The sequence below is a fragment of the Crinia signifera genome, chromosome 2 (assembly GCF_055691185.1).
Source record: "Crinia signifera chromosome 2, ASM5569118v1, whole genome shotgun sequence".
NCBI lineage: Eukaryota > Metazoa > Chordata > Amphibia > Anura > Myobatrachidae > Crinia > Crinia signifera.
In genome coordinates this window covers 101,731,555-101,756,998 of record NC_139218.1, presented here as the reverse complement: position 1 = coordinate 101,756,998, position 25,444 = coordinate 101,731,555, and the positions used below count along the sequence as shown (strand labels likewise).

General features: G+C 42.9%; 1 protein-coding gene across 5 annotated transcripts in view; it reads right to left on the bottom strand.

Moving 5' to 3' along the window:
* The window catches only part of USP9X (ubiquitin specific peptidase 9 X-linked), a 136,800-nt gene that overhangs the window by 32,355 nt on the left and 79,001 nt on the right, over nucleotides 1–25,444 (bottom strand). For all 5 annotated transcript variants that reach the window (XM_083172633.1, XM_083172635.1, XM_083172637.1 and 2 more), the window contains exons 19-32: nucleotides 18,021–18,261; nucleotides 16,399–16,548; nucleotides 15,993–16,113; nucleotides 14,865–14,995; nucleotides 12,666–12,941; nucleotides 11,746–11,862; nucleotides 11,514–11,639; nucleotides 9,573–9,739; nucleotides 8,614–8,722; nucleotides 6,191–6,337; nucleotides 4,892–5,038; nucleotides 3,038–3,245; nucleotides 2,566–2,786; nucleotides 1,906–2,096 (exon numbers count right to left, since the gene is read on the bottom strand). In XM_083172633.1, coding sequence (XP_083028759.1) covers nucleotides 1,906–2,096; nucleotides 2,566–2,786; nucleotides 3,038–3,245; nucleotides 4,892–5,038; nucleotides 6,191–6,337; nucleotides 8,614–8,722; nucleotides 9,573–9,739; nucleotides 11,514–11,639; nucleotides 11,746–11,862; nucleotides 12,666–12,941; nucleotides 14,865–14,995; nucleotides 15,993–16,113; nucleotides 16,399–16,548; nucleotides 18,021–18,261 — 2,352 coding nt within the window. The remainder of the gene's footprint in view (nucleotides 1–1,905; nucleotides 2,097–2,565; nucleotides 2,787–3,037; nucleotides 3,246–4,891; nucleotides 5,039–6,190; nucleotides 6,338–8,613; nucleotides 8,723–9,572; nucleotides 9,740–11,513; nucleotides 11,640–11,745; nucleotides 11,863–12,665; nucleotides 12,942–14,864; nucleotides 14,996–15,992; nucleotides 16,114–16,398; nucleotides 16,549–18,020; nucleotides 18,262–25,444) is intronic.

Here is a 25,444-nt window from a genome sequence, read left to right as displayed (position 1 = left end):
ATACAGACAAGGGGGGCCGTGGATCGCCCCCTCCTTGCGGGCTCACTGCGCTCGCCACACAGCGGGGCCCAGTGCCTCTCAACGCTTGGCACACTATTTTATGTCGTGGACACCCATAGAGGGAGAAATTTCCAGCAATGCGTCAGTCAGGATTCCAGTGTCGGTATTTCCACTCCATCAGATCGCAACAATCCGACATACCATTTGCATGATATTTACACTCATATGGTAGCTAAAATAAAGTAATATGGGCACCCCATATTCTAGATCATATTGCAAGGGAAGTTAATCAGATTTAAGTTAAAAAGGAGTTAAGCAGTTCAGGCTTGACCCCAGCCTTAATCAACTAACCAGCCAATCTGTACGTTTGCATTTTTTTTATTTGAAAACTACTTGCATGTATGTCCTTTGCAACAGTTTCTTGTTAAAAGTCTAACCAAAATACGCATTGTACTTTTGTGTAAACAAATCTTTTCTTGGTTAGTAAATCTAAGCACTAGGTTGCCCAACCGGTCAGGAATAAATTGATGTCCCAGACATCCACCAAATACCAGTTTTCATAGTGCAATTTTATTTCAACCTGAAAAGCCTTTGTTAAATACAGTGAAGCTACAAAAATGACGTCACAGTGAGAGTCCAGTACTTGTCAATGTGTCAAACAGTTTGTAAGTGTCAGAATCCTATGCCTAAGAGTAATGAAGGAACTTTCAAAAAATCAAAAAGGGCTTTGATAACTTCTGCTGCTTCAATTAAATTTTGGTTGCTGGACTAGCAACTGAATTGGGTAAACTGAGTTGAACTAGTAGTGCTGGATTAACACGAGGTAACCCATCCGAAACTAATCTCACCCAAAACAATAATTTAATTAAACTATATATAAAAAAATAAAATAAAATTACTACTTGACTGGTGTGTAGCTTTGCCAAGGAAGGATTTTAGCATACCAGAAGTGTCCGCATGCCAAGGCACAATCATGGAATCTGTGGAACTGGGTGGAGGTTTAGATCCAAGGTTAATCATGTGTCCCATAAATGTTAAACATACGGAACATTAGAAATTGAAGTTCCAGATTCGGTTGAAATTATTCTTTAATAAGTAATATGCAATGGCATAAATCGTTGCGGTGGTTTCTCCTAAATGCCGATTTGATTTTATACACTGCCCTGTTCAGTACCCGCAACTAAATAAACAGACGTATTTCAATCTGATATAATATGCTAATACAATACACAATTTACTTGTCAACTGGAAAACTTTTAGGGGAGTTGTAGGCAATAAAAAGACTATATATATGCTGGAATAGCAGAATCTCGCAAACTCAAAATCATGGAACCTGTAACCTTTATTAAATATAATCCCTATACGAGACCAAATCTACACTTGTAAATTCACTAAGATTGGAGTTCTATTGAAGATGGGATGTAGCAAGAAGATTCTATTATCTTCTAGAAGGTGCTAAACAAGTAGAATCTGATTGGTTGTTATGGGCAACATCCCATCTTCAATAGAGCGCCTAACTTAGTCAATTTGCCCCACAGAGTCTACACAATAGTAAAGACAAGTGGCTGAACATTTACAAAAAAAAAAAAAAAAAGGGGGGATAGGCCTCCTATGGCAGAATGGTAACAGTAGCAATGGGAAATTAGAGGATATGTGCCTTCATTGAATTTACAATTACTACAATGGTTTATGTTCCTGAGTACCTACCATTTTTCTTTTATATACGTTATAATATAGCTGAATATTACATAAAAGCAGTGTTTATAAGGATTACATAAAAAGCTGTGTTTCAAAATGAAAGAAAAATATAAAGGTTTGCATTGAGTAAAAGCTGAAAGAACAAAAACGCACCAATAAAGTTAAAGTAAACAGAAACTGTGGATCCCAAAGCAGAATTTAACAAACCTGAATTGCTTCCAAAATCCTCTTGGAACATAGTACTGTAATCTGGATGCTGCCAAATGGCCAAAGATAACTTGCAGATGTCTCAGCACACCAATATTGTACTCTTTCCTATCCTCTGTTTTGCTCAGTGAAGGCTTGTCATCATATTGGTGGGGGTATCCAAAGACATCATCTCGTGGGTCTACATTGCTCTGCCATAATAAAAATATATGGAGTACAATATATAAAAGGTGATGCTTCAATTCAAGACTTTGCCCATCAAATGCATTTTCCACACACTCACCATCATATTATTATTTGCATTATACTTAAGCATAATCTAGAAAAACAATTCAGAATCAATTTTCACAGATGTTTGTTATACTTCTTACTGCTTATTTAGAGAGCTCAAGTCAGACACTGGTTTTATCTTTACAAAAAAAAAAAAGTAAAAGATGAAAACAATTTACAGATCACTGTCAGGAGACCAAAATATACTGAAGTGAAATCATGCTTTTGGGTCAATATCTGCAGCATCATTAGTAGCTCACTTTGCAACAATCGAAGATATATTTTTGGATTTAAAAAACACTGTAACCTGAACTCTTGAATGAATGCAGCATTTCTAACATCCCTTAGAGTAGACCAACTACAGATCATCATCTTGCTAATTTACTGTACCTCATTGTCCTGTTTCTCATCTCCAGACATGTCATCATCAACATCAGTTCCAGTGCCTTCAATAGCAAGAATACCATTCCGTATTGCAGGGATCATGTACAGCTGCTGAATGACCGAGTTCATGTAGCATGTAGCACCAGCATTTTTTAGCCCAACGAAACCCTTGGTAGGTCGTGGTCCGACTGGAGGCAGATATTCCCACTCTGTAAGAGCTTCACAACCTATAAAAATAAAAGGAAAACAGGAAGGAGGACAACAATCAGCATCTGCTTTTCGTTGTTTACACCAAGCTGAAAGAAGAGTCCCAAAGCTTAATGGTAATTCCCAAAATACTGCTGAACTCCAGTGGTAACCTCCTAAATGGAAGACTACAGTATGGAGCAAATATACTTAAATAAAAACAGACACTCACCAAGTGTTACTAATAGAAAATTACAAAACACACTATAATTAGAATATTGTAAATAAGTACCTGTGTAATACATTTCGTTCAATGTATCTACAATCTGTCTGAGATTCCGGACACATCCCACAGCTAATGCAACCAGCAACTCAAATCCTGCATTTATTGTTGCAGGTGAACTGCACACTGGAATTGCTTGTTCAGCGGGAAGCTCTCCACTCTTCATATACTGCAAATACACGTTGGATGCTGGGAATATGAAGTCATCAATTAATTCCTGAAAAAAAATGAGATCAAATGAGCATATATTTTACTCAAAAATGGCAGGCACGTAACACCACATTACCTGCAACTAGTAAGTTTTACCAACTCCGAATTAAAATATTTTTGTAAACATAGCGGACCTCCTATATAACCAATGATTACGAACAATAATGTATCAACATAGGTACTAAGCACATGACTAGAACACATTTCAAAAAGTTACATTAACATATGAAGGACTTTGTCATATTCGCCCAGTTAACAATAACAAATCAGAATTTAAAGGGGGTGGGAAGCGGAAAATAGCAGCGCTGGTCACGAACTGTTCGATTTTGTCTATTTTTCTATTCTATTTTTCTTATAAAAGCAAATTCGAATACAATCAAACGCACTCGATCCCGATGTAAAGCCCTGTGGAATAGAAATCTAATAGAAAAATAGCAGGCAAGGCTATAAAATACAGATTTGAACTATATAGTCTAAATCGAATGTGAACACGGTACCATGAGATTCGATCCTGATTCTATCAGGATTGAATAGGGATTATATAGAAAGTACACTTTGTTCACACCCCTTAAACCAGAGGTGTTCAAACTTTCTTGAATCCCAGAATCCTAAAGGATCAGCATTTCTTTCACAGCAAATCTAGGCAGGGCACGGAACTGGAAATGATCCTCCAGCAGGGCAATCCGCAGGTATTGGTCATTCTCTCCTCTAGGGAGCCTGTTATGTGTCTGCACCCCAGTTATTTTCTGGAATTTCAGAAAGAGGCCCCAATTTACAGATAGGTCAGTAGTGGGGGTGCTATTCCTCACAGACTGCAGGTATGCCTGATGGGGCGGCCAGATCAGGATGTGCAGGTAAGTATCCCTGATATCCAGAGAGACCAGAAACTCCCCACTTTCTAGGCCAGAGATTACCGCCCTCAATGACTCCATTCTGAACTTGAACTCTCTTAGATACGGGTTCAGTGATTTGAGCTTCACAATTGGGCGCACTGCGCCACCCGGCTTTGGTACGACGAAAAGTCCTCACATCAGCGCCGGAAACTGTACACAGGCGCTTCTGTACGTCGCGCTGGGGCTGGTCACTACTAGAGAGTGACGATAAGCCCCATGATAGACTAGCTGGACTACCGCTTTTACAGTGCTGCGCTGTCCCTGTGACACGGGACAGCGGCGCTGTCTGCCTGCCACCGCATTACTTAAAAAATTAAAAGGTTGCAGGGGATGTTTGCTTAAACAATAAGGAACATATTTTCTGCTGAGGAATGGAGGTGTTCCTAAACCTCCAGTCATGGTTGAATTACATATCCCAGCATGCCCTGCTAGTTTTGCTATTTGGCCATGCTACAACTGTTGCGAGGCATGCTGGGATGTGTAGTTTAACAGCTGGAGGGCCAAAGGTTCCCCATCCATGCCCTAAACTATGGTCGTGTCAGTAGTTTTTGAACAGTTCAAATGCAAAGCATATGTCCTAGATGTTTTTCATAGGATATGCTTTATGGTTCAATCAAAACATTAGCAGTGTAGTCCTAACCAAGTAACTAGAAAATAGCATCATCACTTACACAAACAATGCTTCAGCCCACAGATGGCATCATAGAGAGCGTAAGTGCTAGGAATATGTAAATACAGACAAACACAAAATGGGCTATACCTTAATGAGATTAGCGCCCCCTTTCTCACACCCAATGTGGTATTTCTTCTCAGGCGTCTGGAATGCTAGCAATTCTTTTGTTACTCCCAAGTGACCTTCAAGAATAGTCTCCTCAATACCTGTTTCACCAGTTCTTTTCACATCATCCTAAACAAAGTTATGGCCAGACAAGTAGATTTTATTTTATGTCACAAGTGTTCAGTAATAAAATAATGCTTCACTGATAATGATAAAATATGCTCTTGGATATATAATAAATACACTGCAAATAAAAAAAATAAAAAAAAAAAACAACACAATATACATATTTATCTGGAACAAAAAAAATCTGAAAAGCTAAGCTTAAAGCATTTTTTAAGCTAAAACAACAATTATACTAATTTATGACCTTTCTATGCAGATCGCACCTTGATTGGGATGTTCCTAAACACTTAGAGGAGCATACAGCTATTTCCACCTGAAAAAAGTTACCTCCAGTTAACCACCAAGAAGGAGCTTGTTGATCTGGAATCTTAGGGGGATATTCAATCGCCGTCGAGCATCTCCCGTGGGGGAGTTGCTCGATGGGCCCTATTCAATGCTGTCTTCCCCGACAGCATTGAACAGGGTTTCCTGTCAGAACGAGCCAGACATCTCTAGCTGTCGGGCTCGTTCTGCCGAGAACAGCCGGGAAGTGACGAGCTGCCGGCTGCAGCTCGTCACTTCCCGGCCGCAACTCGCGGCCACGCCCCCTTCTCGGCGGCCGGGACATTGAATCCCGACTGCCGAGCTCCAGGCGAGCTCACCGAGAACGGGACAGGGGCACGGCTGTCGCGCTAGCTCGACAGCCGTGCCCCAGACATTGAATACCCCCCCCCCCCCCTTAGAATTCTAGATTGCATTGTGATACTCATAATTATTTTTTCATGGTCTCTCAGCACATACACTTCATACATAATGTAATTATCACAATGAATAGTTCTTAAAGTTTAGCACCCTGCTCTGTGGGTGTAGAGCCAATCAAGGCCTTTCATATTCTGCAGTCGGTGCATGGTAAACTAGGAGATCAGTTGGGGAGAAAAACTGCATGGAAATTACATTTTAGGTTTAAAATAGTAACTAGTTACATCATAAAATATATGCAGCGAGATCTAAAGGAGTGTTTCACTTATGACACTGAAATTAAATGCAGGAACACATAAGAGTTGTACTGTCCGCAAATGAAATGTAAATTTCATTTTTAAAATTAAACAAAAATACTGTACACTGTTTATACAAGTTGGAGATTTAAAACAAAACAAAAATTATTACACTACTTACTCTTATCCTTTTGAGCCAATCAATTTCATTGTTGAGCAGCACTTCCGCATTCGGGATGTTAATGTTACTATTATAGGCATAATTCAGGAGGTGTCGTAAAAGGGTGAAGTAATCTCCAGCATGTTTGGCCCGTTCTCTAGCCGTACTCTGTAAATTCAACAGAAGCAGTTAAACTTCTATTCGTTTTGTAATACTATAAATTCAATTTAGTTACAAGTAAATGTAGCCAAAAGGGAAGCTAGAGGAGAGGCTGTTCCGATTCAGGTGGCTCTGAGACCAATCTGACGAAAACCGGCAAAAACTGGCTTCAGATGGATCTGATCAACAGATCCTTGGGTGCTGCACCTAGGATCTTTTGGACCTGATGCCACCATGGTCAAACCTCCCACCTCCGACTCCAGTACGATTTGCACGGGACTGCGCACTGAATCGTATCGGCGGTCATACATATACGATTTGAGACGATGTCATCCAATGCACCGGAATCTGGTAAAAATCAGGCCCAAACCGCATAGTGTATGAGGGGCTTTAAAATTTAGCGCTGGGTCTCGCTATGGCCAGTGCTTGTGTAATAACCTCCTGAGCACGCTTCCAACAGATTCAACAATATATCCTACATAGTGTACCTCACCACGGCTCACCTCTTTAATATAGGAGGGAGAGCGGACTCTAGGTGCCCCGAGTGTGCCCATTCAAATGCCAATTTTTGGCACCTAATATGGTCCTGCCCTGTGGTCACGACTTTCTGGCAACAAGTCAGCCAAATTATTACATCTACAAGGATTCCCCCCCCCCCCCCCCCCCCCCCCCCCAACGCGTTCTCATCCACAGTATGCCTCCTGGCAGCCTTTGGCGACGACGCTCTTGATCATGACACCCAAAGATATGTTAACAACCTTTGTATGCTAGCCAAGGTATGTATAGCCAGGGCTTGGCTGGCCTCTAGTGGCCCATCTCTTACTGCATGGATATCACTAACTAATGATACAGCTTGTCATGGGAGGTTTGTTTATGTGTCTAGACGCGCTGAGGCTAAATACATACGAGTCTGGGAAAGATGACTTTCTTCCCCCCTTTATGTATGCCCTTAATCAAGTCAAAATATGCTAACTCTCTTTTGATTGGACCAGCGACATACTATTATAGTGAGTCATTCTTGTAAAACCTGACCTAGTCAGCTCACCCCTTACACTCAACTGCAGATTCAAACTGCATGACTCAACTGCAGATTCAAACTGCATGACTAACGTCGTGCTTCTCCACACTTTAAATTTGATAGGAAATTTGAATAGTTAAGGAGCCCATACACGGTCCGTTGTGGACCGGCTCCGTTCTGTACTATGCGATGCGCGCTCCCGCGCATCACATAGTACCGTACAAATAGTATGTGCTGCACATACTTTTTGTACTAGGTACACATCGTATCGGATCGCATGCACAATGCATGCACAAGGCATGCGATCCAATACGATGTGTACTTTAAAAGTACAAAACGGACCGGCAAAACATAGCGTGTATGGGCTCCTTTACACTTTATCCAGACTGTTTAACGAAACACTTACACTTCTAAATGTAACTCAACTTGTATTTTATTGCATGGAAATATGTACAAGCAATTCCAGTGTAGCAACTCAATGTTTAATGGCAGGAATGTTGACTGCCTGTTAATGATGTGTCTTGCTTCTTTTTTCACATGTAAAAATCTAAATAAAGATCATATTCCTGGGAGTGTTCAAGGGAAATCTAGAGATTTATAGCTTCAGATAGGACTGCATAGTGGATGGGGCTGCATAGTGGATGGGGCTTTTACAGACTTACTGCAGGCTCCTCCTCGGAACACTTGCTGGAAGATCAGGGGAGTCCAACGGCTCCATCCCCACTCCAGTGTTTAGTGTCTGCAGTCCAATAGCAGCAGCCATCTTAGGAACACACTCAGGTGTGCTCCTGTGCATGTCCCGACAGGCTTCAGCACATGCATAAGCTGGAGCCACTTAAGTTTGGGGGGTGCAAAACCATCTCTGGTATGTACTTATGCCCCTGACCACAAGTGATGTAAAAACAGGTATAGTATATAAATATTTTTCCAATAAATAAAATCACCTGCCGGTTGCTTTTCAGTAATAACTACAGTAAAAACCACTGAAATCTGAGTGGGTGGCAGAATTGACAGCACAAAAGAAAATTGTACGAAACAATGAATAAAATTTAGCACAATTCACTAGCATTGTCTTTACCCTTTTATATAAATGTACACACCCACATAAGCTGATATATTACACAAGAGAACAGTGTTACTTCTTGGTGCTATCTCAGCAGCGAGTGTAACAAGTCAAAAGGATTGTCACTAGTCAAAATTAAGCAGCCTTTACATATAGCATTTTGTTTAGCAATGAACTTTCATACAAACTGTATAAAGAGCTTACCCCAAGCACGGTGAAAAGCAAGGTAATGAAGAAGATCAGAGGTCTGTGTCCCATGCAGCACCTTGTTGCCATAAGAAAAAACTGCTCCTGCGCCATTTGTCTTACCAGTCTACAATACGCAAAACATTAACAGCACATTAACAAATATATTTCCCATTTTTAAACAGTAGATCAACATTTGAAATCGGGAGAGTGACCCATAAAAAGAAAGCCAGTACATGCATTATTGCTGGCCTTCCATTTGAATAAAAAAAAAACGTTATAGATTTGTGTACACAGAAGCACACAATTACACATGCGTTAGGTCTTCCATCAAATGCAGTACAGTGATATAGTCTAAGAACTACTTTACTGTATATTACAGTACTGTAATGAAGTTAAATGCAGTACAGTGTGCTTTATCATCACAGTAACGCTGAATACAGATCACGTATAGTATGCAGAGCTTAGTTCTGTAAGGGTGGTCTAAGCACGGCTTACTGTACATTATATTTCCATGCTGTATTCTCGGGGTAGGAATTTGCATCTACGCAACATATTAACAAAATTGCAGATGGCAGACTATCTACCACAAAGGAGCCCAACCTTACAGAGTTAGGCTCGGCCTACATTTCCATGAAGACACCGTAGTGGATGCTTGGAAATCAGAATGTCACTTTGAGCGAAAAATAAAAAAATATTCAACTATATGAAGCCTATAAATAAATCTATAAAATGTACAAAAGCAGTGTTCTTGATACAAACTCCTGTAATTCTTTAATGCAGCACAATCGTAATATTAACATATACCCGATTACTCTTATTCAACATAAAAGGGCACTTTGACCCCTGCTTTGCCCAGAAGTAAAACATTTGCTTACTAAAAGCTTACCAACTATTAAGTAATAGTGATAAAAAGAAAAAAATAATAATCTGAATGTATACCACTATCACTTGCATACAGTACTTAGACAACTTACTTGCTTTGACAATGTAGCAGCAAGTCAATAATGAAAGTCTGCCATGCTTTCTCCTTGCTAAGTGCTTCCAATGCCGTTGGTATCAAAGCAAAACACAAGGTCATTGCTTCCAGCGCTTCACAACAAACTTGTTCATCTTCTGGGTCAGGTTCATTACCGGCGTTGGTCTGTGAAACGGGATCAAACATAAAAAAACCTTAAGCACAGATCAGTCGTCTTCATACAAATAACATTTTGGAAAATCTGAACATTAGTATATGTAAATTATAAATATTTTAGTCACTACCCTTAACATAAAATGGACATCGTAACAATGGTCTCGCCTGTGCTTTGTAATCTGTACTAGAAAATTATTAGCTGGGTATAACTTAACTATTATAACATGTTTCAGAGTTTTTATAACTGCACACTTACAAAACGGGTACAGCTTTCCGGGGAGGACAGTGGGCAGACTGAGTAGCCTGGAAGCACACAGACTGTAGTGACTGTCAGCTGTCACTGCCAGCCACAGGCAGTGCTGCCGGTCCGCAGACTTCAGATTGCAGCTGCTGGCTGCTGTCAGTCAGTGGGCGGTGACGTGCTGTCTCTTATGGTGGGTCCTGCTGTGCTGCTATCTATTTTGCTGTTGGTAAGTACTACTACTGTCTCTGTCTCCTGTACCACTTTTCTCCGCTCCCCCTAATACTCTCCTCCGGCTCCTAAGCTTATAGTCGTGTCAAAAAGATTTCATTTTTTTTGCGGTAAAATTAGGTGCCTCGGCTTACATTTGGGTCAAGTTATACTAGAGTATATATGGTAATTCAAATATCCTGAATTAAAGACCTACATTTTTACTGATGCACACCTTTTTATTCATAAAAAAATATATCCAGAGCTATGTGAAAGGGAGCAAATGTGTAGGCTACAGTGCAAGAACAACTACTAAAGGAAGGGCATCTTTCAAATCAAAAGTAAAGGCTGGCCCCTCCACCCGCAGTGGATCTGGTTGATAGATCTACCGTGTTTCCCCGATAATAAGACACTGTCTTATTTTTTTTTTCACTCAAAAAAGACCATAGGTCTTATTTTCAGGGGAGGGCTTATTTAAAAAAATGCCCCAGTGCTCCTTTAAAACATGCCCCAGTCCACCATCTCAAAATTGAACCCAGTCATCCATCTTCCACATGCCCCCACATTCTTGATGGCCCCAAACCTGTTTGTTTACCGGAACTCCGTACGGTACGGTATTGATGGCCCCAAAACATCCGTCGGCGCGGTGTGCTGCACAGGCTGTACTGTTCAGCAGCCGCGTGATGTGCGCGGCGTGATGTGCGTGACGTCATGCCGCGCCTACCGCAATGCATCCCTGGGAACGGGAGCTGCGGTATTACCGTACAGGCAAGGTGAGCGGGGCTGAGCAGGGCTACAATTTAACAACTGTAAAAAAATCTATGGGAAATTTCATAGGTCTTATTTTCGGGGGAGGGCTTATTTTGGACAAATGTTCCAAATATGGGGTAGGGCTTATTATCGGGGTAGGGCTTATTATCGGGGTAGGTCTAATTATCGGGGAAACACGGTAGTGTTTAGATAGAAAGGAAAGAGGCCGGCAGGAGTTTATCCAAATTGGTTTAAAAAAATTTGGGACATTTTCATCATTTACCATCAACATGGACTACAATAGAGCATACTAAAGTGTCCCAAGCGAAGCTCATGTCCACATTTTTATGTTTTTAAACTTTTCACACCCACAAGCAGTGTCCCCAGCACAGATGATAGAGGAAGTTGAATACGTTCAAAGGGCCATAGCAAGAATTACAGGATAAGATGAAAGGCTCCTCTAGACAAGATGAACTATAGAGTAAAATTACTTGTAATCTGCTCTATTATCATTTGAATGTGGTCATATTTATATAGTTTTTAAACAGAACATTATATGTATGTTCAGTACAAAACTCTTACCTTCTCATAAATTTTGCTTATTTCCTCATTGGCTGAAAAAACCAGTTGGACAGACCCACATCCAGAGGCCCAGATTACTTTTTGTATTGCTCGAATGACACAAATATCAGGGATATATTTAGAAGCCTACAATAAAATTCACGAGAGATTTGAATATACAGAAATGCATATAACAATGTTGTGCCGACATATCCATAAATGAATAATATTGTGAAAAAAAAAAAAAACTTACCTCATCGGATATTTGCTGTGCTAGCCGTATTGCTACATTTCTCAACATGCATTCTGAAGTTGGATTAGGGATGTTCTGTAGAGCATTTTGTAGCACCACTGCTTGATCATGGGTAGCCTGGAATTACATTGAAGTGACTCAACTAAATCTGCTAGATTTTTTTTTAATTCTTTTAATGTTAAACATTACTTTTCATTACTGCTCTAAAGAAAAAAAGGAACATGTATTTAAAACATCCGTAAAAATTGGATTGCAATTTGTAAATACTTAAATATAACCATGGAAGAAGTTTAAGTGGGCATCATCGACTAATTAAGCTATCAGTTCAAACAAAGTTAAATGAGAGATGAAGATTTTCCAAATTCGAAGGATTAAAAAAAAAGTAAAAAAAAAAAAAAGTTCTTAAATAAACATCAAATCAAATATATTTCAGTTTGCTTGACTAAAGGTGCGTACACAAGGGTGCAATTATGTATGAAATCGCTGGCAAAATGGTCGCTCAGCGAGCATATTGCCAGTGATTTCATGTGCAGCCGGCGATAGATTGCTGGGAGCGCGCTCCCGCGGCCAGCCCTTCATGGTCGATGGTCGCAGGAGCATGCTCCTGCGACCAGCGGCTTCCCCCAACGATCGCCGGGCAGAAGGTCAGCGCCGGAGAAATCAGCGCTGTTCTCCCATGCCCTGCGACGCTGCTCGCTCCCTCCCTCCCTCCTCCCGTCACCTGCTGCTGCGCTCCGCCTCCGCCCAGTAGCAGTCTCTCCTTTTCATCGCTGATGAAAAGGAGACACTAGCAATATGATTGCTGGGGATATATGGCTAGCAATATATCCCCAGCAATCATATAGACCCGTGTATACACAGCATAAGGTTTTTTTTAAACTAGGCATAATTTCTTCAGACATTCTGAATCATCAACGTACCGGTGAGACCGGATGTGTTCCTTCCGCAGGCTGACAAGCTTCAGCAACAGCTCGGACATGTCCATAACCAATCGCAGTAAGCAGCAATTTGGCAACTTTCAGAGCATTCAGATAAGCACTCCTCCTTGTTTCCATGTCAGCGTTTGGCAGGAAGTTATTCCGAGTAAGCATGCTCAATACAAGAGGCAAGCCTCCACTTTTTAGGAAGTTGTACTGAAAATCACTGGCATCTTCTCCCAAGGGAGCATTGGCAGGCATTAATAAAGCATAAACAACCTAGAAATCATATACACATGTTAACACCTATTTGTAATTCTCTCAAAGCACTGCAAAATACTAACATTTCAAAGCAAGCATTACAATACATAAAGCAAATTCAAAATGAAATGTGATTCGAATGCTAGATCATGGCATATGCTGTGGTCCTGTGCTCTGTGGTCACATATGGGGCACTGTATATGTAGGACAAGCATATACACTCCTTTACTGAATACAGTATTTCAGTTTTACACCTCAAACATTCCTTGAGCAAATGTGGACAGATATGGTAATAAGCTCTGAGTATGGAGTACAGTGCACACTGCAAGTCAGGAAATGGGTTTATAAGCTCCTATTAATGTCGAGATGATTTGCATTGGTCAATTATATAGCTTCTAATGAAACGTTTTGTATGCTAGCTTCAATCTGACAGGGTTTAGTCACTTTAGCACAAATTCAGATCTGCATTCCGGGAGGGGGGCCTACTGGCTCGGCTGTATTTATGCCCACTGTTTATTTCCAATGATGTCTTGCAGTCGCTCAATGTTCTTTTCTCTGTAATTTATTTAAGCACTTCAGCAATTGTTTGTTTTTCATCCTTTATGATGTACATGTCTGTTCTTTTGTAAAGTATACAGTGGATAGGTCAACACCATATGGTACTAAAGCTCAACAAGCAAAGGGTTGACATGGAAATGGTTGAAACTAATATGTTTTTATTTGTTTCTTTTTTTTCCTTATTTTAACGACATGGACACAAATTGAAAATGGTAAAGTGCACTTAACAAACCATGGCCAGCAAAGAGATCCACGTGAGAGGATGCAGTACACTAATTTGTGGTCCATGTGATGAGAAGTACAAATAAACATTTAAAAAATGTAAAATTCCTTAACCTTTCTATGTCAACCTTGTGCATGTGGACCATTTGGTGTTCATCTATTGACAGTCACCCTACACGGTCAACCATTTATACCATAACCATTTTGGGTACTTGTGTATTATCAGGGCGCCCGATTTAATGTAAATCGTATACGATATCGAATCCGATTTATCGGCCGATTTGCATGCTATTCCATCCTTGCACACCCCCAGGTACTATGCGATGGTATGCGATGCGATGTTCAGGAAAATGCCCCTGATTGTACAATTTAATATCGCATAGCATTGCATGCCAGCAAGTGGCATGCAATGCAATTCGCAATGTTAAATACACCCCCACTATCAACGCCAACCCGAAGCATGGGGAGTGCAGCGAGCCCGCGAGGGGCGGCGGAAAGAGTCCTCCGACCTTTTCATACCCCCCACTATCCACGTCGGCGTGGAGTTGATTCTAGATAGTGTGGCGAGCGCAGCGAGCCACCGAGCCCCGCGAGGGCACGCGGATTACTTTATATGTATTCTGCGTGCGCTTGCCACGCTTTGGGCTCGCTGTGCTCGCCACACTATCTAATATCAACTCCGCGCCGACGTGGATAGTGGGGGTATGAAAAGGTAGGAGGACGCGTACCGCCGCGTTGGTGTGGATAGTGGGGGTGGCGTTGACAATGGGGGTGCATTTAACATTGTAAGCACCCATGAGGGTGCTTGTACAATTAAAAATCGAATCGCATCACATGCATCGCATGGCATGCATCGCATGCCACTATATGGAAATCGGGGGTGTGCAAGGTGTGCAATGATGGAACCGCATGCAAATCGGCCGGAAAACGCGAAAAATCAACCGAAAGTCGGCCAAAAATCGACCGCAAAATAGCATCCGATTTTTGCATGCAATTTTCGGCCGATTTCGCGGGCGCCCTAATAATACACAAGTAACCCTTAATGTGATTAACCTTAATATGCAATAATAAAAAAAAAAAAAAAAAATACATTTTAAAAATGATTTAAACAACATTTTACATCAAAGCAGCAATGTGTAACAAAAAAAACAAAATACCAACCTCTGTCAGGTACAGAACTTGTGAAGCGGACTGGCCAAAGAAGAGCGAATCTAATGATGAACTCAGGCTGCTTTCTCCAAGTTTAGCATGATCTAAACAAATTGCTCTGAGCTTCTCCACTATAGTATTATCTGAAATTAAGAAACCAAACTAAATAGAAAGCTGGGGAATTCCAAAGGGAATATTAAATATTACCAGCAGAAAGAGTTTACTTCTGCCTCCGGACTATTCATTGGTCCCCAGTATGATAACTAGGAACCCTTTTCTGGGAAAAGAAGGCTCCTATTGCCCTTAGTCTTCTTCCAGACAGAGGGCTCTATGGCAGATTTGTGCCACGTTATGTGCCGCAGATAGCACCTCCCATGATGTATAAGCTCCACAATGCAGCTAGAAAGGCCGGGGTAATAAGGGAATATAATTTTATCTGCACTTGTATCTGTTAGATAGAATGCGATAATGTAATAATGGTCATTGTGACAGACTTTCATTTATTACTTTGTTGGAGATAGTGATATTGATATAGCGCTACGGTTCTCATTTCAGATCTTTTATTTTTCATTTTCAATAAACTTCATTGTTCATTTAGACTAAGGATATTGGTGTCCACTAGATTCACCATGCATGCCCCTAGCTCATTAGTACAAGGCATGCTGGGAGATGTGACAGAACAGTCACATACTCCAGGGCAAGCAGTAAGCACATGAACCAGCGCATGCGCACTAAATACACATACAGGCACTAAACACAGCCAGTGTGGGAGGATGCGTATACCATGAAGAAGAAGATAATGCACTCCCATGTCTGATGCAGCAAGGATAATACATGCTGCCGATGAGAAAACGCACTTCACCACAATAATGTGATGAAGCGGGTCCTGGAACTTAAGGATTGGTATTTCCTTGAGGTAAGAAACGCCAGATATGATTAAAAGGGTCCAGGGGTTATAGACAAACCCATGAGCATAGTTTAGTTTTTTTTTTTTATTTGTGGGGGAGGGGGCAATTGGGACATTCCTTATAGACATAAAAAATTAAATATTACGTGTTTCTACAAGTAACTTATCAATTAAGGACAACTCAAAATCTATTCTTATACAAGCAAAATAAATGGTCTGTATTTAAATATTACCTGGTGGCATAAGTTTCATCAGTACACGGGCACCATCACGTAACGGTGACATATTTAAGCTGCTTCCCAAGTCTGCAACTTGCCAAAGAAAAGATATATACCGGTGGTGTAATGACATAATCTGAAATTTAAAAAACAAAACAAAGATAGTCACATATGTCGTCATTTGTGTTCCAAATTTATAATTTTCTTAAGGAAACAGGATAACATTTTCAGAAAGTGTATTTATAGAATTTCTATAGGTATAAAAGTAATCTTATAGATCATAAAAACAAGAATGAGTTACCAAGGGGATTTTTAGGGGATTTAGGTTAACACTGAAGCAGGAACGGTCACTAAATTAACTGATACCATATCCCATATCTTTGTTACCACAGTGGGGGGAAAAAAATAAAAAGATACAAACCACTCCAGGAAGGCAGCTTTCAACTTCTGGATTGGGGCCATCGCTATAGTGATTTCCATGATTACCAGGAGAGCCTGTTGATGAATCTGATGAACTGTCAGGACTTGAAGGCATATTTGAACTTATCTGCGTTAGCTTGGCTGTGATCAGCTGAAACAAATATACCATAAATACCATAAGTGTGCACAGCACTATACACAATAGTGAAATAAAACATTTTGCGTTTTTCTATACAGAACACCACTATACGGTAAAACTAAAATATTATAGCTGTACAAGGTAGAGCTGAGCAGGTTCGGATTTACTTGGCACTCTAAAATGGGAACCTTTTGGATATACAAAACACGCGACAGCCAAATTGGGGAGAAAAATGTATAATCGATTATTTGTCGACAAGAGTAAATCCAAGTAAAACCGATCCCACTTACCCTTTGTGCAAGGGTTCTTTTAGACATTTTTTCACTGCAGAATTTTAAGAGATAAAACTAAATGAAATTTGGGTACTTGTTTCCTAGCACGGCCACAATCGCGGGCATCGGGTGTAATTTTTAGTGGTCTGCGACGCGACCGACGCCCCCGATTTTCCCATTGAAAAAAGTCAAAATCGCGTCGTATGCGGCTAAAAAAGGCTTAAATGGTCCAGACGCGATGCCCCCGATTTCCCATAGGAAACAATGTTAAATGCCTCAATTTACCCGCGATGCCCCCGATTTCCCATAGGAAACAATGTTAAATGCCTCAATTTCACCAAATCATCATAGGGAACAATGGTAAAAGGGCCAGAAACCCCACAAAACACCCCTGAACAGTGAAATGTCCCCCCAAAAGTAGTTTACGCCACCCCACGATCAACGCGAACCAGAAGCGTGGCGAGCGCAGCGAGCCCGCGAGGGGCGGCGGTACACGTCCTCCGACCTTTTCATACCCCCACTATCCACGTCGGCGTGGAGTTGAGAATAGAATAGTGTGGCGAGCGCAGCGAGCCACCGAGCCCGAAGCGTGGCGAGCGCAGCGAGCCCTGCGAGGGGACGCGGATACCTTCACAGGTAAACGCGTCCCTTCGCGGGCTTCACAGGTATCCGCTGCGCTCGCCACGCTTCGTGCTCGGTGGCTCGCTGCGCTCACCACACTATTCTATTCTCAACTCCACGCCGACGTGGATAGTGGGGGTATGAAAAGGTCGGAGAACGCGTACCGCTGCGCTCGCTGCGCTTCGGGTTTGCGTTGATCGTGGGGTGGCGTAAACTACTTTTGGGGGGACATTTCACTGTTCTGGGGTGTTTCTGGCCCATTTACCATTGTTCCCTATGATGATTTGGGTAAATTGAGCCTTTTAACATTGTTTCCTATGGGAAATCGGGGGCATCGCGGGTAAATTGAGGCATTTAACATTGTTCCCTATGGGAAATCGCGGGCATCGCGTCGGTACCATCGCACCCGATTTTTTAGTGCATGCGATGCCCCCGATTTTTCCTCACGATGCCCACGATCATGATCGTTGTGGCCGTGCTAGGAAACAAGTACCGAAATTTGTGTATTTATTGTTTAATACCTATAAAATAATGCATAATAATTGTATTGTGTATTGCACCTATAATTCAACAATTAAACAATACACTTACAGTTTTATCTTTCAGATTCAACTGGCCAATCAATTTTCTATCTTCAGAAGGATCTACAAGCTCTCCTCCAATAAAAAGTTCAACCTTTGTATGAGCGCTATTAGCCTTGATGCGATTAAGAATACAACGACGAACTGAACCTATTGTGTCATTTGTGTGAGACCATATATCCAAATCCTCCACCTGTCGACCCTGATTTGGAAACCGCACAACCAACGTTATGTGCTTGCCTCGGAAAGCCCTATAAAGAACAAAAAATGACCATGAACAATCAGCGGAAAGAGGAAACCGGAAGAGGAAAAAATATTTAAAAAGAATAAATCCTGACAATTTATTTTTATGTTTGACTAGTTATGCCAGGCTCTTTATTTTTTGGTCTCCAAATTACATGTTTTACATTTTTACATCTCTCTGTATACTGTGGTCAATAAACTAGAGGGTCTGCTACAGCAGTAGTGTTCTAAACTACCCCCCCCCCCCCCCCCCCCCCTCCCTCATAATACCACCATTTATCAGTTTATTTTGCTAAGGTAGCTGCCTGTAAAAATACAAAAAGAACAGGTGAAACCCACAAATCTGGTTCTCATGAGCCAAACCATCAAACACAAGCCAAGACAAAATCAGGGAGTAGAAACAACCATAGTCGCAGAAGATCATACCACACAGGGAGAAGTAAAGGTGACCATCAAACTCTACAGTTTCATGTACCACAAATGACTACGCCAGGCATGTCCAAACTATGGCCCTCCAGCTGTTGTGAAACTACAAGTCCCATCATGCCTTGCCACAGTTTTGTTAATAGGGAATGCTAAAACAATGGCAAGGCATGCACACAGATTGGACATGCCTGGACTAGGCAAACCCGAAAGGAAGACAATGACCTGGAGTACCTCTAGCTGAATTCTATGAATCTTCCTGGCTAGTATGGTCAGAGGCAGAAACTGATAACTCAACAGGAAGGACCAAGGTGAGGTCAAAAGCATCAAAGTTGCAGGAGGGTCTCTGGATCACACTCTGTACACAGGCAGTTTATGGTTGAGCCAGGTTATGGTGTCAGGCATCTCCGAAACATCCTAAACCTGGGGTAGCCAACTCCAGTCCTCAAAAGCTACCAATAGAATGTTTTCCAGATCTCCTCACAGAATCACAAGTGAAGTACGGTAACTAGCTCCACCTGTGGATCTTTTTTTGTTTTAGTGCGTAATGAGTGCACCTGTGCAGCAGCTAGGCAATTTATGGTCCCTCCTTGGCAACTGACATAAGTATTTAGTTGTCAGATTGAATGTGAACCAACTTGTTGCGTAGTACATCCTTAACCACAGGAAATCCAGAATGTTTATGGGAAAAGCCAATTCAACCCTGGTCCAGAGTTACTGCATTCCACCACACTAGGCTGGCATGTTGTTACCAGGGTCCAATCCCTATTTGGAAACTTAATGGGACTTATTGGGGAGGTTCTGGGATTGGAGCTATGCGGTTCCGAAAAGGTGAATGATGGTAATGCCCTTGTGCCTTCGCAATGAAAACACGTGGGACATAACTTTTGTGAAAACTCTGGTGGCTGCAGATAGCCCAAAAGGTAAGGACCTGAAAGTACATAAAACACACCATAAAGCAGAGCAACTTCTGATGGGCTGCCCAAATATTGATGCCAGGAATTGCTCTTCTACCATTATGCTGATTACCAAGAACAGAAACTGCATCTAGAAATGAGCCAACTCAAAGTGTGGATTAAGCACATTTTAAGTTCAGTATTGGAGGCAAGGAATGGTCTGAAATCTTTATTACAAATAGGTTTGAGAAAAATACCAACCCTTGTTGGTTTAGACTGTGTCAAACTCATGGCCTCCAGCTGTTGTGGAACTACATATCCCAGCATGCCCTGCCAGAGTTTTAGCACTCCATTATATAATATCTGTGGCAGGGCATGCTGTTACGTGTAGTTCCACAACAGCTGGAGGGCCATGAGTTTGACACCACTGGTTAACAGTAACTGGAACAATAACTCCGAGCCTAAAAGAGAATTAACAGCATCCTGGTAAACTGTCCAATTTGCAGAAACCCGGGGAAGAGAAGAGGAGATTTGCAACCACTAGAAGAGAGAATGTGACTTTGGAAATTTGAGAATCCTGCCGTGCTGAATTAAAAACTGATGTGCTAGACCAGTGGTTCTCAAACTGTGGGTCCTGACCCCAAAGTGGGCCCGACCTGCTCAGCATGGGGTCACGACTACACATTGCTGACCAGACCAAAGACTTTCCTAATATCTCAGTCAGTAATTCAAGGAGTCTGAAAAATCTGTTGAGTTCTGTTATTTTATACTCACCCCATCATTTTTTGCCTCCACAATGATGCCATGCATGTGCTGTCTGCTGAATATACTTGTGATGTGAAGACCTTCTGCAGTCACTTGCTAGGGTACTGTAACTATTTTAATTGCCTGATGGGGTTCTAGAGCAAAAGAGTTTGAGGACCCCTGTGTTAGACCAATAATGTGAATCAGTTTTGGACTGGATGGGGCCTTCATCAACAAGTTTTCTAGGTACGGTATGACGTTCACCCCCCGTGAGCAAAACAGTGACATTACCGCCATCACCTTTGTAAAAGGCCAAGGTGCAGTGGAAAGACAGAGCCTGGAATTGATAATGCTCAGCTCGTATTGCAATCACAGATCCCTCTGGTGGAGTTTCCAGATGGGTATGTGGAGGTAGGCATCTTTGATATCCAATGATTACCACTGTTCGAGTCCCACTATCACAGAACAAAGGGACTCCATTTTGTATGTGAAAATCCTCAGTAAAGTAAGTCATTTAATTTATATAGTGCACTTTCTCCAACAGGACTCAAGGCGCTTTATGATTGAGGGATTTTTAAATTCAGTATGGGGAGGACTGACCTGTCTGGTTTGGGGACTACAAACAGTTTTGGATAAAACCTTTGTTCCGTTGAACGGCCTCTCGAACTCTAGCTGCAGAGTTGGAAGCACCCCTGGCCTTGCCACGAAACCTGGATCGTTTCCAAAATGATGGACCAGTATATGTCCCTCTAGAGTAGGAGCAGCAGCTGCTGATGGCAAAAAAGTGGACTTACCACCTGTAGCGTGCAAGGTCCATTGATCTAATTCTGGGTCAAAAGAGCATCACCAGTAAAAGCCAATGCCTCCACACCAGGCCTTGGCTCCATATCTGCCTGCCATTAGCAAAGCCAAAAAGGGCACGCCAAGCTGAGACAGCCATGGTGAAAATCTTGGAAGATAGATATCAGCCACACATTCCTGGAAGCATCTCTAAGATAATTTGCTGCATTTTTGATGTGTTTAGCAAGAGCCACCAATACAGCCCAAATCCTAACCATCCTGAAGACCGGTTGATAAGTACTTAGCCCAGGCCTCTACAGCCCTGTTACCCCAGGAACCCACTAATGTGGGGTGCAGTGCAACAGGAACGCTTAAATGAAAAGATTTAACTTCCTGTCAGATGGGACTTTCTTTTTAGGGAGTATGGAAACCGATGAATTTAAGACCGGAGGGGTCTCCCACCACTTTCCATTATCTGATGGAAAAGGGTACAGAGAGGAAATATGCCTACCTGGCATTTTTTATCCAGGTGAACCCAATATCCTGATCCAATTACTCTGCCGCATTAAAGACACATACAGTACTGTATTGCCATGATTCTGCTCAAAACTTAACATCCTTTACAGGGTAAGAGTTTCTGAAAGCTCTTACCAGCAGCCTTGCCATCCATTCTCACAAAGACACACAGTACAGAGAGAATACAGGGATGCACAAGTGTTCTCACCAGTGAGAGAAAGTGGAGAGGGAAGAGCACTACACACTGCTCTAAACACAGTAAATATCAAAAGAAACAGTAATATAGATATGTGCACAGTATATTAAATATACAGATGAATAAATACAATATATTAATATACATATAAAGCGCAGGCAGTTAGCAAAATATACACAGGGCAGCACCCTAAGCCTTATGTCTATAAGAAAACCTGGGAGTGGTGTGCACTGAGCGTAGGCTGTCTTTCACATAGCTGGAGCACTACAGTGAGTTCCCCCTGCAATGGCGCTGCAACATGACAACAGCCGTGCTAAATGCCCACAGACTCTGCTAATCAGAGTAACGGGCGTACATGTACGTGACACTGGTCCTCCAGGTGGAGACACCCGCAGACAGTGATTTCCACTGCCGGGGACCCAGATGACAAGCCCTGCATGGTGTGAATGGGTCCTCCTGGCAGCGTCCCTCATTGAATGCAGACAGTGCGATCTGTCTGCCTGTTGATGGAAGGCATGAAAAAGAATAACTCAAAGAAATAAATAAAATTAAAAAAATAGGATTTTGGGTACCTACCGGTAAATCCTTTTCTCGTAGTCCATATGGGATACTGGGCTTCACTACTATGGGGATTGAGACCTCCGCAGGAGAGACAGGCACATAAAAGAACTTTCAGTGTGGGTGCACTGGCTCCTCCCCTCAATCTCCCTCCACTAGTCAGTTAATGCAAAAACTGTGCCGAAGGAGAGCATGTGAGGAGTATGTGATAATGTATTGTGGTGAGATTCATCCAGCACACCCAAACGAACAAAAAACATATAAAAGAGGTGAATCCTAACAACTTAAGAGGACACCTGTAACTAGAACAATCTATAGTCATATTTATCCTATAGAAAACAAGGCAATAAGCCTAACCATAAAGTAAGTCTGACAGCAGAAAAAGCCGCACTGAGGCGGGCTCCCAGTATCCCATATGGACTACGAGAAAAGGATTTATCGGTAGGTACCCAAAATCCTATTTTCTCTACCGTCCAATGGGATACTGGGCTTCACTACTATGGGGAGGTCCCAAAGCTACCAGAACGGGTGGGAACGTGCGGATTCTGCTGTAGAACCGCATTCCCGAACTGGGAATCCTCCCTGGCCAGGGTGTCAAACTTGTAGAACTTCACAAATGTGTGTTGCCCTGACCAAGTTGCGGCCCTGCATAGCTGCATTGCCGACACCCCTCGAGCAGCCGCCCAAGAGGTACCTACAGACCTGGTTGAATGAGCCTTTACTGAAAAAGGAAGCGACAAACCAGCTGATGCATAAGCCTGCTGGATAGTACATCTTATCCACCTGGCAATGGTACGCGTTGAAGCAGGTAAACCCTTCTTCTGCGCATCATAAAGCACAAACAGGCTGTCCGTCTTACGGATCCTAGCTGTGCGCTTGACATACCCCTTAAGGGTGAGGACCACATCCAAGGTATCTGGTATATCTGGGTGTGTCGCGCTAGAAGGAACCACAATAGGTTGGTTTAGGTGGAACCCTGACACCACCTTTGGAAGGAATTGTGGTCTAGTCCTGAGTTCCGCCCTATCGTTGTGGAACACAAGGTAAGGGCTCCGACAAGATAAGGCCCCGAGCTCGGACACCCTCCTGGCCGAAGCTAGAGCCAGCAAAACAACAGTCTTCCAAGTGAGGTGTCGCAGCTCAGACTCTTCCAATGGAACAAACCGGGCTGATTTTAAGAAAGTAAGAACTACTTCCAAATCCCATGGTGCAGTGGGAGGCACAAAGGGGGGCTGAATCCTCAGCACCCCCTGTAAGAAGGTTTGCACTTCCGGCAAGGCCGCAATCTTTTTCTGAAAAAACACAGATAGTGCAGAGATTTGGACCTTTAAGGAACCCAATCTGAGTCCCTTATCCAGGCCAGCCTGAAGGAAACGTAGCAGACTGTTTAATCGAAAACTGGCCGGAGGCAAGTCATTCTTCTCACACCAGGCAATATATCTGCGCCATATTACATGATAATGAGCAGCCGTCACCGGCTTCCTGGCTTTTATCATTGTAGTGACGACAGAGGGATGGAGACCCTTGTGGACTAAGATCTGCCGCTCAACCTCCAGGCCGTTAAACGTAGCCGCTGTAAGTCCTGGAAGACGAACGGGCCCTGGAGGAGCAGGTCTTCTCTTAGGGGCAGACGCCACGGGTCTTCCACTAGCATGGCCTGAATGTCCCCGTACCAGGCCCTTCTTGGCCAGTCTGGTGCCACCAGTATGGCCTCCGTCCCCTGATGCCGGAGCCGCTTTAGCACCCGAGCCAACAATGGGAGAGGTGGGAAGAGGTACACCAATTGGAAATCCCAGGTCCAGGTGAGAGCGTCCACCGCTATCGCCCCTGGGTCTCTGGTCCGTGCACAGTACATTGCTACCTTGTGGTTCAATCGTGAAGCCATCAGGTCGATCTGAGGGAGCCCCCACAGATCCACTATGGCATTGAACACTTGAGTGTGAAGGCCCCACTCTCCCGGGTGAAGATCGTGACGACTCAGGAAGTCCGCCTCCCAATTGTCGACCCCCGGGATAAAAATGGCAGACAGGGCCTGGACATTCTGTTCCGCCCAGGACAGAATTTTTGACGCTTCTCTCATGCAAGGCATGCTCTTGGTACCACCCTGCCGATTTATATAGGCCACAGTGGTGGCATTGTCCGACTGGACCTGGATCGCCTTTCCCTGTAACAATGGAGCTGCCTGTAACAGGGCATAGTAGACCGCCCTCAACTCCAGCTTGTTGATATGAAGGCCTGACTCCAGTGGAGACCATCGACCCTGTAGGCGGACTCCCTGTGTCACAGCTCCCCAGCCCCTCAGGCTGGCGTCCGTGGTTACCAGAATCCAGTCCTGGATCTGGAACCGTCTGCCTGCCAACAAATTGGATGAATCTAGCCACCACTGTAGCGAGATCCTGGTTCTTGTTGCAAGGCCAATCCTTCTGCGCATCTGCAGGGGGGAGCCGGACCATTTTGTCAGAATATCCAATTGAAAGGTCCTGGAATGGAAGCGGCCAAATTGTATTGCTTCGAATGAAGCCACCATCTTGCCTAGAAGCCGGAGGCAAAGATGGATCTGTACCAGAGGTGACTGTAGGACCTCCCTGACCAGCTGTTGTATTGCAGTGACCTTTTCCATCGGCAGAAAAACTTTTTGTTCTGATGTATCCAGGATCATGCCCAAGAAAACCATCCTCTGGGTTGGAACCAGCGATGATTTGGGCATGTTTAGGATCCACCCGTGGTCTCTTAGAACCTGTATGGACAGATTGAGAGCACTGCTTAAAGCCTCCGCCGACCCTGCTTTTATTAGCAGGTCGTCCAGGTATGGCACTACATTCACCCTTCGGAGCCTGAGTAGTGACATCATTTCCGCCATTACCTTTGTGAAAACCCGCGGGGCTGTCGACAGGCCGAAAGGTAACGCCCGGAATTGGTAATGGTCGTTCCCCAAGGCAAACCTGAGATAGATTTGGTGTGGGGGCCAGATAGGAATGTGTAGATAGGCGTCTTTGACGTCTATAGAGGCCAGGAACTCCCCTCTTTCTAGGCTGGCGATCACAGAGCGCAAGGACTCCATCCTGAATTTGAACACGC